This window comes from Melanotaenia boesemani, chromosome 13, assembly GCF_017639745.1.
Source record: "Melanotaenia boesemani isolate fMelBoe1 chromosome 13, fMelBoe1.pri, whole genome shotgun sequence".
In the NCBI taxonomy this organism is placed as follows: domain Eukaryota; kingdom Metazoa; phylum Chordata; class Actinopteri; order Atheriniformes; family Melanotaeniidae; genus Melanotaenia; species Melanotaenia boesemani.
Genome location: NC_055694.1, coordinates 17,687,026 through 17,698,834, shown reverse-complemented (window position 1 = coordinate 17,698,834; position 11,809 = coordinate 17,687,026). Strand labels below are relative to the sequence as shown.

At 38.6% G+C, this 11,809-nt stretch overlaps 2 protein-coding genes across 10 annotated transcripts; one reads left to right on the top strand and one right to left on the bottom strand.

Annotated features, from left to right (window-relative positions):
* Positions 1 to 13: 13 nt before the first annotated feature.
* Positions 14 to 1,832, bottom strand: ngrn (neugrin, neurite outgrowth associated). Its single transcript, XM_042003534.1, has 3 exons — positions 1,328 to 1,832; positions 1,094 to 1,204; positions 14 to 1,009 (listed from the first exon to the last, which is right to left on the bottom strand). Exons 1-3 carry the CDS (start codon positions 1,561 to 1,563, stop codon positions 412 to 414), a joined length of 945 nt encoding a protein of 314 aa, XP_041859468.1. The 5' UTR covers positions 1,564 to 1,832; the 3' UTR covers positions 14 to 411.
* Positions 1,833 to 2,129: 297 nt separating this feature from the next.
* Positions 2,130 to 11,577, top strand: nfyal (nuclear transcription factor Y, alpha, like). 9 transcript variants are annotated; one of them, XM_042004060.1, is made up of 10 exons: positions 2,130 to 2,282; positions 3,047 to 3,148; positions 5,079 to 5,162; positions 6,042 to 6,188; positions 6,663 to 6,794; positions 7,083 to 7,185; positions 7,296 to 7,465; positions 8,304 to 8,477; positions 10,374 to 10,484; positions 10,702 to 11,577. In XM_042004060.1, the coding sequence occupies exons 2-10, from the start codon at positions 3,068 to 3,070 to the stop codon at positions 10,762 to 10,764; spliced, it is 1,065 nt and encodes a 354-aa protein (XP_041859994.1). In that variant the 5' UTR covers positions 2,130 to 2,282; positions 3,047 to 3,067; the 3' UTR covers positions 10,765 to 11,577. The 9 variants fall into 9 exon arrangements, with proteins under 9 accessions (XP_041859994.1, XP_041859997.1, XP_041859995.1 ...); XM_042004063.1 differs by having other exon boundaries at positions 5,079 to 5,165; positions 7,296 to 7,447; XM_042004061.1 differs by having other exon boundaries at positions 5,079 to 5,165; positions 10,705 to 11,577.
* Positions 11,578 to 11,809: the final 232 nt, after the last annotated feature.

Genomic DNA, 11,809 nt, shown 5'->3' with positions numbered 1-11,809 from the left:
TCATGTGCAGCAATATGGAAATGTGAGTGGAGAATTAAGTAGGCGAGTAAATGAATAAACAAGGGGTCATTTTTAAGTTATTTTCACAAGACTTGCATTTTGAGGTTTTACTTACAAATTATCAAAATTATTCAGTGAATTATTTCCATGTACAATAAAGTTTCTGTATATGAATCTAAGTATGTGACTGGTTCAAATGTGGAGAAAAAAACAGACAAGCTGAGAAAATAAATGAGTTGGTAAAAGTTAATATTTAAAATGTTCAATAATGACTTGGAAAATAAAGCAAAAGTATTTATTAACAGGCAACATAGTAATATACATAAATCACTGAGTTTTTGAATGACTAGTATAATATATATTTGGCATAGCAATATTAATCTAAACTTCTTCCATCAGCTCAACACGTAGTCAGATTCTATACAAAAAGTTTCCCTCTGCATCACAGAAATCATTTCCAACCTGCACCACAGGAGCAGGTTTTTCCATTTCAAGATACTCTTCAAGTTCTTCCTCTGTTAACACACATCCATCCCAGCTGTCTTCATCCTCATCCTCCTCTGTGTAACTGTCCTCTGTGGAACTGGTACCAGTGAAATCCTCTACAGGTAATTTCTTCTCTGTGGCATCTTTACGAACACCAGCTGCAACCTGAGGGGTCAGTGAAGTAACATGGATGGGACTTGCAAGTAGGGCTCCGGAGCCTTTACCTCGAATCATCTGACTCAAACCAGTTGCGGGGACCAAAGCAGTTCCTACATTCCCAGCTGGGAGTGTGGCTGGTGTGCGGTTACCAGGCAGTTTCAACTTGTCTTGCAGTGCCCCACCACTTGAAGGTAACAACTGCTGACCAACTCTTGCCATTACTTTAGCATCTTGCTTGGCTCTTTTGTCTGGAGAGGGGATGAAATTGCTCCTCAACACCCTCAAGATAACATCAGGGGCGACTGAGAAACCCTCTGCCAAGCGCTCTACTGTCCACTCCTCTGGATCCTCTTTCTTGAGATATCTGAGAATTATGTAAGTAGTGTAGGTTTTAAGTGATTTACAATAATTGAATCAATGGGTAGACTAATAAGACAGAGACCCTCACCTAATTTGCTCAATAGCATCCCAGGTTAACATCCTCTGTGGAGCTCCTGGTGGAGTCATCTGCCTCCTTAAAATGTGGTACTTCACTGCCCTCTGCCTTTTCCTCCCCTCGCTGAAAAACATGGGAAAGTTGTTTTAAATCACCATAAAGATATCACGCCCAATGTGTTTCCCATCAGGTTATTGTTATTATTAACAACTAGACAAATTTATTATCATCCCAGGTGAATCTTACTCAAGCAAAGCCTCGAGCTTGTCCTCCACATCATCCAATTCTAGCTCTCCATCAGACATTTCATCCCTGTATCTGGGTCTATTTGGTCCTCTGTCTCCGCGCACATGGGTATGTCCCATCTGTGTCTTGCTGGTAACTCTGCTTGCAAATCGATAGCTATTACAAGAAACTAAGGAGATAACTGATGGAGCACGAAGCCTATAAAGAAAGGAGAAAACCCGCAGAGATCGGGACATTCTCAAAGACGACGTATTCCACTATTTCCAGAGCCTGTATTTGTAGCTTGTTATGCTAAGATTTATAATGTCAATTAACATAAACAACACACGAAAGCCCATTAGCCAATCCTACCACTCACAGTCCATGTATCGTGGTAATATTACCCTCGGCTCATATGTATAATTAAAAGTCTTGTTTCTGTAGTGTGACAGAGTTGAGATTTTCACCAAAGCTAAAGCCCTCCCTGCATGTTTCACAAATACCTTGGATTCACTCGTTGAAGTTCCCCCACAAATACCGGCTCGACAGTATATAGACAGGGCAGTGCTGCCACCTAGCGAAGTGGAGGTCATATTCTAACTATAGTTTTTATGTGTAGCGTTCTCTTAAACTAAAATAAACACGCATGTTTGTAAAAACGAGCTTAAAATTTTATTTTCTTGTCATAAAATTCGGCTGACACTAATATAAATTAAATTTCTTGTAATCAAACGATTAAACTGACAGATTAGTACTGACACAAGAATATACACCCAATGAGGCTAAATGGTTCCACCTGCCGGACAACAGAGGGGCTACACCTTGCCCTGTCCCTGTAGTCATGTGTCACGCAGCTGCGCACCTCCTCCCAGTCGCTGTTGTTTCATTTGCGCCATTTTGTCCGTTCACTTTGTTGATTGGGCTTTAGCAAGCTGTACTAGAGCCAATCAGAGGGAAACCGGACAGTGAAGATACGGTAAGGGAGCCACGATTGAAGGCATTGGTAGTTGTCAGCACGGATTGGTTTGTCATGGACCAACCAAATTACTAACCCAGCTAAATGCAAAAAACCGAAATTGCAGTTTGATTTTGACTGTCCTGAAACAGACTTGTTTGGTTGCAAATGGCTCCGTCTTCGAGATATTGGCGGTCGTGGGGAAACATGATCTCTGCTGCTCAACAAGCCTGCGCTAACGTTAGCTTGTATGCTAAAATAATGACTCACAAACAAAGAGACGGTTCATAATGACACCATCCACCCGACAGTAAATGTTACCCGGCTTGTGAACGCCAGCTGTAATAAATGTGCAACTAAAATACATGGTTTTCGTCCTGTTCCAAATAACGACCTTCCATTTTGCGCTTTCTAGGATTTACCATGCTTTATAGCTAGCTCTGACGCTACCACCGTTAGCCCACCTGGGTAACCCTGACAAAATATTCTGTTAAAAGTGCAACGAGTAATCAAGCTGCAAACTCTTCCGTGGGTACAAATATTACCTCTATATACCGAAATAACAGCATGCATATGGACATTATGTAGCGTTTGTGTTTTAAATTAAAAATCCAGTAGTGGCCAATTTAAAAATAAGATAATTTCTCTTGATGATGGAGATTAAAAAGGCAGCACTGTCTGTGTAATTGGTAATAAACCTAAGGCCAACATATTTTTATTTATTGTATTTTTTTTTAAGCGTAATCTGAAATATCTGCTATATACTGTATGTTTCTTTGTCTAAGGAGGACTGACGGCAACAAGCCATGGAGCAGTACACCACTGCCACCACTACTACTGGGGAGCAGATAGTTGTGCAGACTGCCAATGGACAGATCCAACAGCAGGTCAGCATTTATTTATTTTTTTATTTTTTATTCTTTTAACATATGTGTAGAAACACAGCAGTTATGTAAGTTTAATAGATTCCAACCTAGTCTATATACAAAAAAATAAATAAATAAAAATAAAATGATTTATACTTATGCCAAATTTTAATTCACTCTCAGCTTAATACGTGGCTTTTATTCCTCTCTGGCTGAAAGAGATATAAGCACGTGACAAGAGACTGAAACTAAATGTTAGAAGGTGAATGAAAGTATGTGACCATTGTATGTTTTAAATGATTTTACAAGAATATACATTTTAACATCCATTTTATATACTTTTAAAATATTTTTAGTCTTTCTCAATTGTCTGTGGTAAAGTAATCTCTTCACAAACATAAGTCTTATAATTGGCACTAGGATTTAAGCCTCCCCGTCTGTTATTTAAGGTCCCTTTCCATTAATTTTGGCTCTTAATTCCATCCAAATATTTTCAATGATATTCAACTCTCCCTCTCTCTGAGATGCTCCTCATTATTAAAGTTATTAATTTCTTTTCCACTTGGGTTGTATGTTTTCTTATTGGCAGGCTACCTAAGATTGTCTGCAGATTGCTTGACACTTTCCTCCAGAATCAGAAGGTGGCCCACTTCTCTCACTGTACTGTTTACTATGACTTTATTGTCTGTGGGGGGGAAAAAGCCCAAAGCATCACATTCTGTCACTGTGAGGATGGTGTTCTTAAAGCTGAATGTCTCTGCTTTTTTTCCACCAAATAGGAATGGATGATCAAAAGCCCTGTTTAAAATAGAGTCCTTTCATATATATATATATTTTTTTTTAAATTTACAACATATAGGTAACAACACAAGACATGACATAAGTAAAATGTTAAAAAGAAACAAAGAAAAACAAAGAAGAATAAATTGATTGTATTAATGTGTTGTGTAGTGAGTATGATTATGTCTGTAGTCCAGCTCATCTGGAGGATAATGTACAAATTAATGAAAGGCAAATGTAGTAACAAAAGGGAAGATTAACACTTATAACAATAATAATGTTGATAATAACCATAATCACCGCAACTAATCTTAAAACCACCACCCCCATCATTACAGTGGTCATTATTACCAATAATAAATGTAGTAATGTTAACAACCACAACAATAATAGTCACCATCATTATAATATTTATCTTCATCACTATCATCATTATTATCCCCATCATCATCATCATTAACCATCAATAATAGTAAAAATATGAACAAGTCAGCTCAAAGAGTAGATTTGGCACCTACTTCCTATCAGATGGGCCCAACACAGATTCCTTTTCATACTGGTTAAAAATCTTACTAACACCTGCTTATGTCTAGTTCTTGAGTGCAATGTGAAAATGTTTAATCAGTATTGAGTCCCGTGTCAAATGACTGCAGTAGACGTGAGTTTTCTTCAGGTTTAGATGGCTCAACGTCAACAGGTATTCCATAGAAAAACCTAACTTTTGGTAGCTTTGAGTTAAAAGAAAACAGTGTTCACATTTCAACGTGGCAAAGCCCGAGTCCAGATCTTGATGATCCCCATCAAAAGTTTGTGGAAGGATCTAAAAAAAGTGAAGTAAAGTAGCCTTGCAACTTTAAAGACCTGAGGTCATTCTTGAAGACTTGTGATACAAGATCCTAGGGGTTTGTTAGTAGAACTGCTGTTGCAAATAAACAACTTCTCCGTAACAGAATGACTGATTTAAAACAAAAAAAAAATGTTTTTCTTTTCAGAGTATCTATATTTTTATCCTCAGCACAATCTCTCACTTTCTTTTGTTGATGTCTTTGTCATTTCAATCTAGAAGGAACTTATTGCCAGAGATTATTAGGAATTGAAACTTTGCAGGGTATGAGGAGTTTTGGGTTGAATTGTACCTGTCTGAGACTGTATTGTCCTGCCTCACCTGCAGACACAAGGCACAGTGACGGCTGTGCAACTGCAAACAGATGCGCCAGTGGTGACGGCCTCAGGCCAGCAGGTGCAGACACTCCAGGTAGTGGTGTCACTGCCCCAACAGTTTGACAGCCCACTAGTTTGCATGTTATACTCAGGGCTGTTTTTTTTTGTGCTGTTCAGTTTATCATCTCCCTGTCAGCATGTCCTCAACATTGTGAACTGCATGTTTCTCAGCACACTGTGTTGTGTGACAGCCTTTGATTTATTCTCTATTCATGGCTGCAGTAAGACCACTGTTTGTCTGATTTGTGTTCTTGTCTGGCTTTTTAAGCAGCTTTAGAAGGGCTTGACCTTTTTCTTTTGAGGACCCATACTGTTGAAAAGCATGTTGGATGCAGTTCACAGAGAACCATTCTGGGGTTTGGCATTAAATAGCACGTCTCCACTGCCACCGCTGGTAGCCACAGCTCATCGTCTGACTGTATGTTATTGTCTTTATGTGAAACCTGAGATGAGTTTCTTTATCTTGACATGTTTCTGTAAGATACATCTGCTTCTACAGGCTTTCAGGTGAACATGATGGTTGTTTATGGATGCAAGTTGAACCATTAGAGCTTAGCCATTTCTATGGCTGCTATGAAGTGATATAATAGTTACATCTTGTCCAATTTCATAGTTTGCACACATCAAATAAAAATGAACCTTTTCGTTCCAGCAGCAGAATTCCTGTTTATTTTTGCAATGTAACCAAGTAGAAACTTAGTCAACTGTGTAATGCTCCTCAACATTTTTTTACACATTTATTTTTTTATTTGTAAACAAAAGCGGAAAAAATATGTTAGCAACTGCTTTTATCTGCACTCTGCTGTCCTGGTTTTTGTGATTTGATTTGCATGTAGCCCCACCGTCTGTTTTGAATTCTGTTCACATAAATCATGTCAGTGCTGCTATAACAGCTTTGTGCACCTGTCTGCAGGTCCAAGGACAGCCCTTGATGGTTCAGGTGAGCGGTGGACAGCTCATCACATCTTCAGGGCAACCAATCATGGTCCAGGCCATGTCAGGGGGTCAAGGTCAAACCATAATGCAGGTGCCTGTATCTGGAGCTCAAGGACTGCAGCAGGTACAGACCAGGCTTAGTTCCAGCATGAAGATCAGGTTCCCTGTTTTACTACTTTATCAAGGACGATAGCTCTGTAGTCTCAGAATTAGTCTGCAATAGAAAAGTTTTAAGAATTATTTGACATGTTTTTAAAATAGAATTTAAATGTTTTTTTTTTTTTTTCTTCTTTTCTTAAACTTTAGTGTTTTTATATTTACCCACTCTAAGGCGGGGGTTATGTTATGTTGCTAACAGACATCTGCCTGTCTGTTAGCAACATAACTCAAAAAGTTATGAATGGATTTTGATTAAATTTTCAAGAAATGTCAAATATAGAATGAAGGAACAAGTGATTACATTTCTGGAATGATGTGGATCACTGTCTGGATCCAGGAAAATGGAGCTTGCATATACCTCTCATACAATTCTCAGTTAAATAACTCTTATTGACCAGTAAGTGAAACCCAGTTTATCTGTTATTGTGTTTGTGTGTAGATCCAGTTGGTGCAACCAGGTCAGATACAGTTACAAGGTGGCCAAACTCTCCAGCTCCAGGGCCAGCAGGGCCAACCACAGCAAATCATCATCCAGCAGCCACAGACGGCCATCACTGCTGGACAAAACCAGGTATTAGATTTTACAGATCAATTATAATAAATTTAGATCTAATATGATTTATCTAATGTCTTGTTTCTTTATAATATTACAATGTATGAGAGGATTTTTGGGGGATGCTTGTAAGTTCCTCTCCTTAATTTGACTAATCCAAAAAAACTAATCCAGACATTTGCCTTACTTCCATCATAAGATGTACTAAACGCAGAGCAGAATGTATGCTGTTGTATCTACAGACCAGTGTTATAAAACTCTGGTTCTGATGTTGTTTTTTTTCCCCCTTGTCCTGCTGTAAAACAGGGGCAGCAGATCAGTGTGCAGGGCCAACAGGTGGCACAGACAGCTGATGGACAGACCATCGTCTACCAGCCTGTTAACGCAGATGGTTCTGTCCTGCAGCAGGGTACATCCGGTCTTCTTCTACCTTTTGTGTCTGTCTTTGTAAACTCCATAAATCTGAGTATCACGAAGTTGTCACTCTGAATAAGTTCTCTGATGATTATCTGTGTGCAGGAATGATCACTATTCCAGCTGCCAGCTTGGCAGGTGCCCAGATTGTACAAGCAGGGGGTACTAACACCAACACCACCAATAGCGGCCAAGGCACTGTGACCGTCACCCTGCCCGTCTCCGGCAACATGGTCAATGCAGGTGGAATGGTCATGGTAAGACCCTGTGCAGAGGTACCCAACATCTTATTTCATTTTTGTTTTCTTTGATCTAGACTCATACAAGGGTGTGGAGAAGGTCACAAGTAGTCATCGTTTTTATTTATTCACTTATTATTTATTTATTTTTTTGTTAACAAAATTCATACTCATTCTTTAACATTGTTTTTTTCTACTAATTACCACTAGTTGAAATTGTGTACATTCATTTGCACCCCTTGGTTGAATAGTAACTATCTTTTTAAAGCACCCCATAGCCATCCACACAGGTCTTTGCTATCACATTTTTGGATGTCTAATCTGTTTGCAATTATGTCTTAATTATAAATATCTAATTACATATAAAAAACATTCACATCAATATTTTTCTTCGAGATGATGACATTGTTTAATTCTGAAGATTCAATATTTCTTGTTTTGGGCTACAAATACCTAAAAAGTCCATGAATATGATGCCTTGTGTCTCTTAAGGGCCATCCATGGAATTAAGCCAAAATTTTATGTATGAATTCTGTGATTAAACACGTTTGTGGTGCCAGGGAGAGTCAAGTGAACATCCACACAACACACATCCACACACTCTCAAAGCTGTGAGGATTCATTATATTTGGTGATGTAATTCAGTTTCCAAACAACAGACCTTTCAGAATCAGTCTGAATTCAGGCTGAATGATTGGACTGAAAACATCTTTATGGGTGTACATAGTTATCAAATTACTACTGTGATGTAGAAGCTGCTCATTAATACAAATGTTAACATCTGCCTAGTAACTGCTTATTTGTGTTAGTTTATTATTTCACATGCCAGGTTTCTAAGCACTCTGTGCCTGTTTGTGTTTCCTCCTCTTATCAGATGGTGCCAGGCGGTGGTGGAGTTCCCACCATGCAGCGTATCCCCCTGCCAGGAGCTGAAATGCTCGAGGAGGAGCCTTTGTATGTCAACGCCAAACAGTACCATCGCATTCTGAAGCGAAGACAGGCCCGGGCCAAGCTGGAGGCCGAGGGCAAGATCCCCAAAGAAAGAAGGGTATGTCGTGTTTTTTATTGTAGAAACTCAAATATTTGAATAATTTAACTTATTTTTTTATTAAGTTAGGCTCCTAGATCACCAATTTGATTTGGTTGTATTTGTACTTTAGACAAAAAGGACATTTATTGGTTAAATAGAAGGGAATATTTATAATATCTCAGAATTGGTACACCATATTTAATATGTACTTAATATGTTTCATTATTGGTGTGTTCTGCTTGAAGGATAGTGGGTGCCCATGATTTATTGGGTAAATGCAGGCATTAATGTTTTTTTGTTTTTTTTTTAAGTTTCCACTAAGGCCCTGTTTACACATTTCCATGCAAAACGCAAATATTTTTCATTTGTGTTTTTGAAAGAAAAACCCCCACAAAAAACATTTATACAACAGTGGAATGAAAACGGTCAGTGCAGCAGAAAACTCAGAGAGGACCAGAATTGATGTAGTGCACATGTTATGGCTCTAGTGGGCAGTGAAACTTTGCAACGACACACCCAGGTGTGCACAGCATCCTCATAGAGGCCCATTTATGCTCCCTTAGAGACGTAAATAGCGACATCCATTTCAAACGTTGTCATGGGTCGCCATCCTCATACTTCCATGCACATTTAGTGTTGCCATGGTTGTTAAGGCAATTCCTCCACTAGTGGGCAGTGCTGAGTTCAGAGTTCACTCCCACAAGCTGAACTCTGTTTCCGACACCTTTTGGCAGCAGTAATGCACCCCTATAAAGCTGTTTCCAGCTGCCTAACACACCCTAAACATTCACATATAATCTTTCTTCAAAAGCTCACACAGTTTCTACAGTTGTTATGCTCGTCTTCATTCTTCTTATGCATTTTTGTTCCTTTCCTGATTCTCTTCTTCTCAGGTTTGTTTATTTCCCTGGTTGCATGTCAGCTATTCTTCTCAGCACTGACCCTGCGATTTTCAGTGGTATTGCTCCATCTTTTGCGGCAAGCGCCGGATAGCTAAGCTACCTGAAAATGGACAAAATTACGGACGACAGAGGACGAAGCTGTCCTCCCTTCTGTGTATCAGTCTTCTGCATAAATGGGCCTTAAAACTGCACAACACAACAACAGAAGCGTGACGTGTCAACTGCTAGTTATCTGGCACATGTAACCTATGCATCTTCCCTGAGAAAAAAATTATTCTACTGGAATTGGGTTTTACTTCAACAGACCGAACATGACACTGGGGTCTGCCATTGTTGTGCTTTCGTAGGTTAAGCAGGGTCTGAGTGCACAGGTGCAAGATGACTTAAAATATGTAATTGTCACCAAAAGATTCCCCTTCCAGTTTACACCGACGGGACTCTCCTTACGTTGTGAGAAAATTTTACCCTGAGGCTGTTTTCAAATCTTTGCGGTTTTATCCACACAAACCTCTGGTACTGTGTAAACAAGAGGTCAGAACGCAACAAAACTTTAGTATTTTACTGCTTCAGCATTGTGGTGTAAACAGAGTCTAAGTGCGGCCTGGAAAATATCTTGGATGTTATTTTTTGTCTTGACACAGTAGTGTTGTCAAAAAAAATCAATTATCATATACTCATTGAGTTTAAAATTTAGTATCTAGTTAGATATTAATTAGAACGGGTGTTGATACTTAAAGGCCACTTTGGCGTCTGCTGGTTCATGTAAAACTATTTAAATGCATTCAAAAACATACACTACCGTTCAAAAGTTTGGGGTCACTTCCCTATTGAATCCCATGGCAAAGTGACCCCAAACTTTTCAACTGTAGTGTAATTCTGACCTTTTAATGGAAGTTGGGTTCCTTAAGAGAAAAATTAGTAGGTGAGGTAAACTTCAGTAGAACAAATCTGGCCGATAATGTTAAATAATGTTCATTGTGCAGTGTACCAATGTACCTGTTTTCTTTTGTAGAAATACCTACATGAGTCTCGCCACCGTCATGCTATGCAGCGCAAACGAGGAGATGGGGGACGTTTTTTCTCCCCTAAGGACAAAGAGGAAGCAGCTCTGGCCTTGTCACAGGTAAGAAAAAAATATGGGCATAATAAAAAAAAAAATCTTGAAGCTTTTGACAAATTTAATGTCATCAATTAACCATATATATAAGTAAAAAAAAAAAATCATTCAAAAATGGTATTGATTTAGTGGACATTTGATAGGGTGTTGTCTCTTGTATGAATAAATATCCTTGAGATTTCGTATCAGGAACTTACTGAATCTTTTTCCCATGATGTGGCAGCAGCAGGACATAGGCCAGTCAACACCGGACGAGACAGTGACTCAGATGATCCGAGTCTCGTAGCACTGTCGTCAGCAGTCTGAACTCTACCCTGCCTGAGACTCTTCATCCCAGCTAACCATCCGAAACACCTTCTCATTTTACCTGTCCTGCTCCGGTACACCAAACAGTGCTTTCACTGGGGGTTCTCTGTCATCTCTCAACTCCTTCACTGGTCTTCCAGGAAACTGGCTATGTGGCTGCTGAGCCAGAGGACTTCTCTGTTCCTCACTCATACAGGATACTATAATGCTCTTATAATGATCTTATCTGGTTGAGCACTTCAAGCCAGCTTTTCATTTTCATACTTGATTGGACAATAATGAAACATGGATTTGTTGGTCACCAGTCATGCAGAGGAAGTGACAGCCATGACTCCATACTCTGTCAGACCCAAGTCTGTTAGATACATATGATTTTTTTCTCCAGTTGAAACTTTTTGCTTTAAATCTTTTTGTAAATGGTACCATTATTTTCTTTTTTGAAGGAACATTTAAGTGTTTACGATACACCGCTTTTCTGTAGCTTTACATGATGCCCCTTATATTGAAATGTAATGACTATTGTGTGGTTGGACTCATTTGAAAAGCCAACCTCTATTCAATGAGAAAAAACTAGGATGTGATATTGATAAAAATCTTGTACAAAAAGTCTTTTTTTTTCCCTAAGTGTGTGGATATGCATACTATTGCTGTTGATGCATTTTATACAGTTTATAGTTAGTGTTGTTACAGGGAAAATAGTTAATTGTTACATCAGATTAAACTATCCATGCAGTTAAATTTTCATCAGCAAGTCCACTGATTCTTTTTTTTTCACTGTAGATACTTTTTTTTTTTTTTTTTTTTAAAAAACCTTCAGATGCAGTTATGCAATGTTGTTATTATTATTAATATTATCTTTTCTAGTGAAAAAAATGTTGGACTTTGCATTCATGAAACCTGTCAATTAAAATTTTAATGAATGAGTGGAAACTTTTTACTCCAGGTTTTGTTAAATTTGTTTAAAATGTCCTGAGATCTTTAACTAATGGCATGTTAAAAAACTCAACAAAACTTCCAGTATATTA

Excerpts from the sequence above, each read along its gene's own strand:
- ngrn (XM_042003534.1), bottom strand. The coding sequence starts at position 1,563 with ATGTCCCGATCTCTGCGGGTTTTCTCCTTTCTTTATAGGCTTCGTGCT. Across the intron at positions 1,205-1,327 it reads AAGCTCGAGGCTTTGCTTGA|CGAGGGGAGGAAAAGGCAGA; the intron begins GTAAGATTCACC and ends CATGTTTTTCAG. Across the intron at positions 1,010-1,093 it reads GATGCTATTGAGCAAATTAG|ATATCTCAAGAAAGAGGATC; the intron begins GTGAGGGTCTCT and ends CATAATTCTCAG.
- nfyal (XM_042004056.1), top strand. The coding sequence starts at position 3,068 with ATGGAGCAGTACACCACTGCCACCACTACTACTGGGGAGCAGATAGTT. Across the intron at positions 6,795-7,082 it reads TCACTGCTGGACAAAACCAG|GGGCAGCAGATCAGTGTGCA; the intron begins GTATTAGATTTT and ends GCTGTAAAACAG. Across the intron at positions 10,485-10,701 it reads CAGCTCTGGCCTTGTCACAG|CAGCAGGACATAGGCCAGTC; the intron begins GTAAGAAAAAAA and ends ATGATGTGGCAG.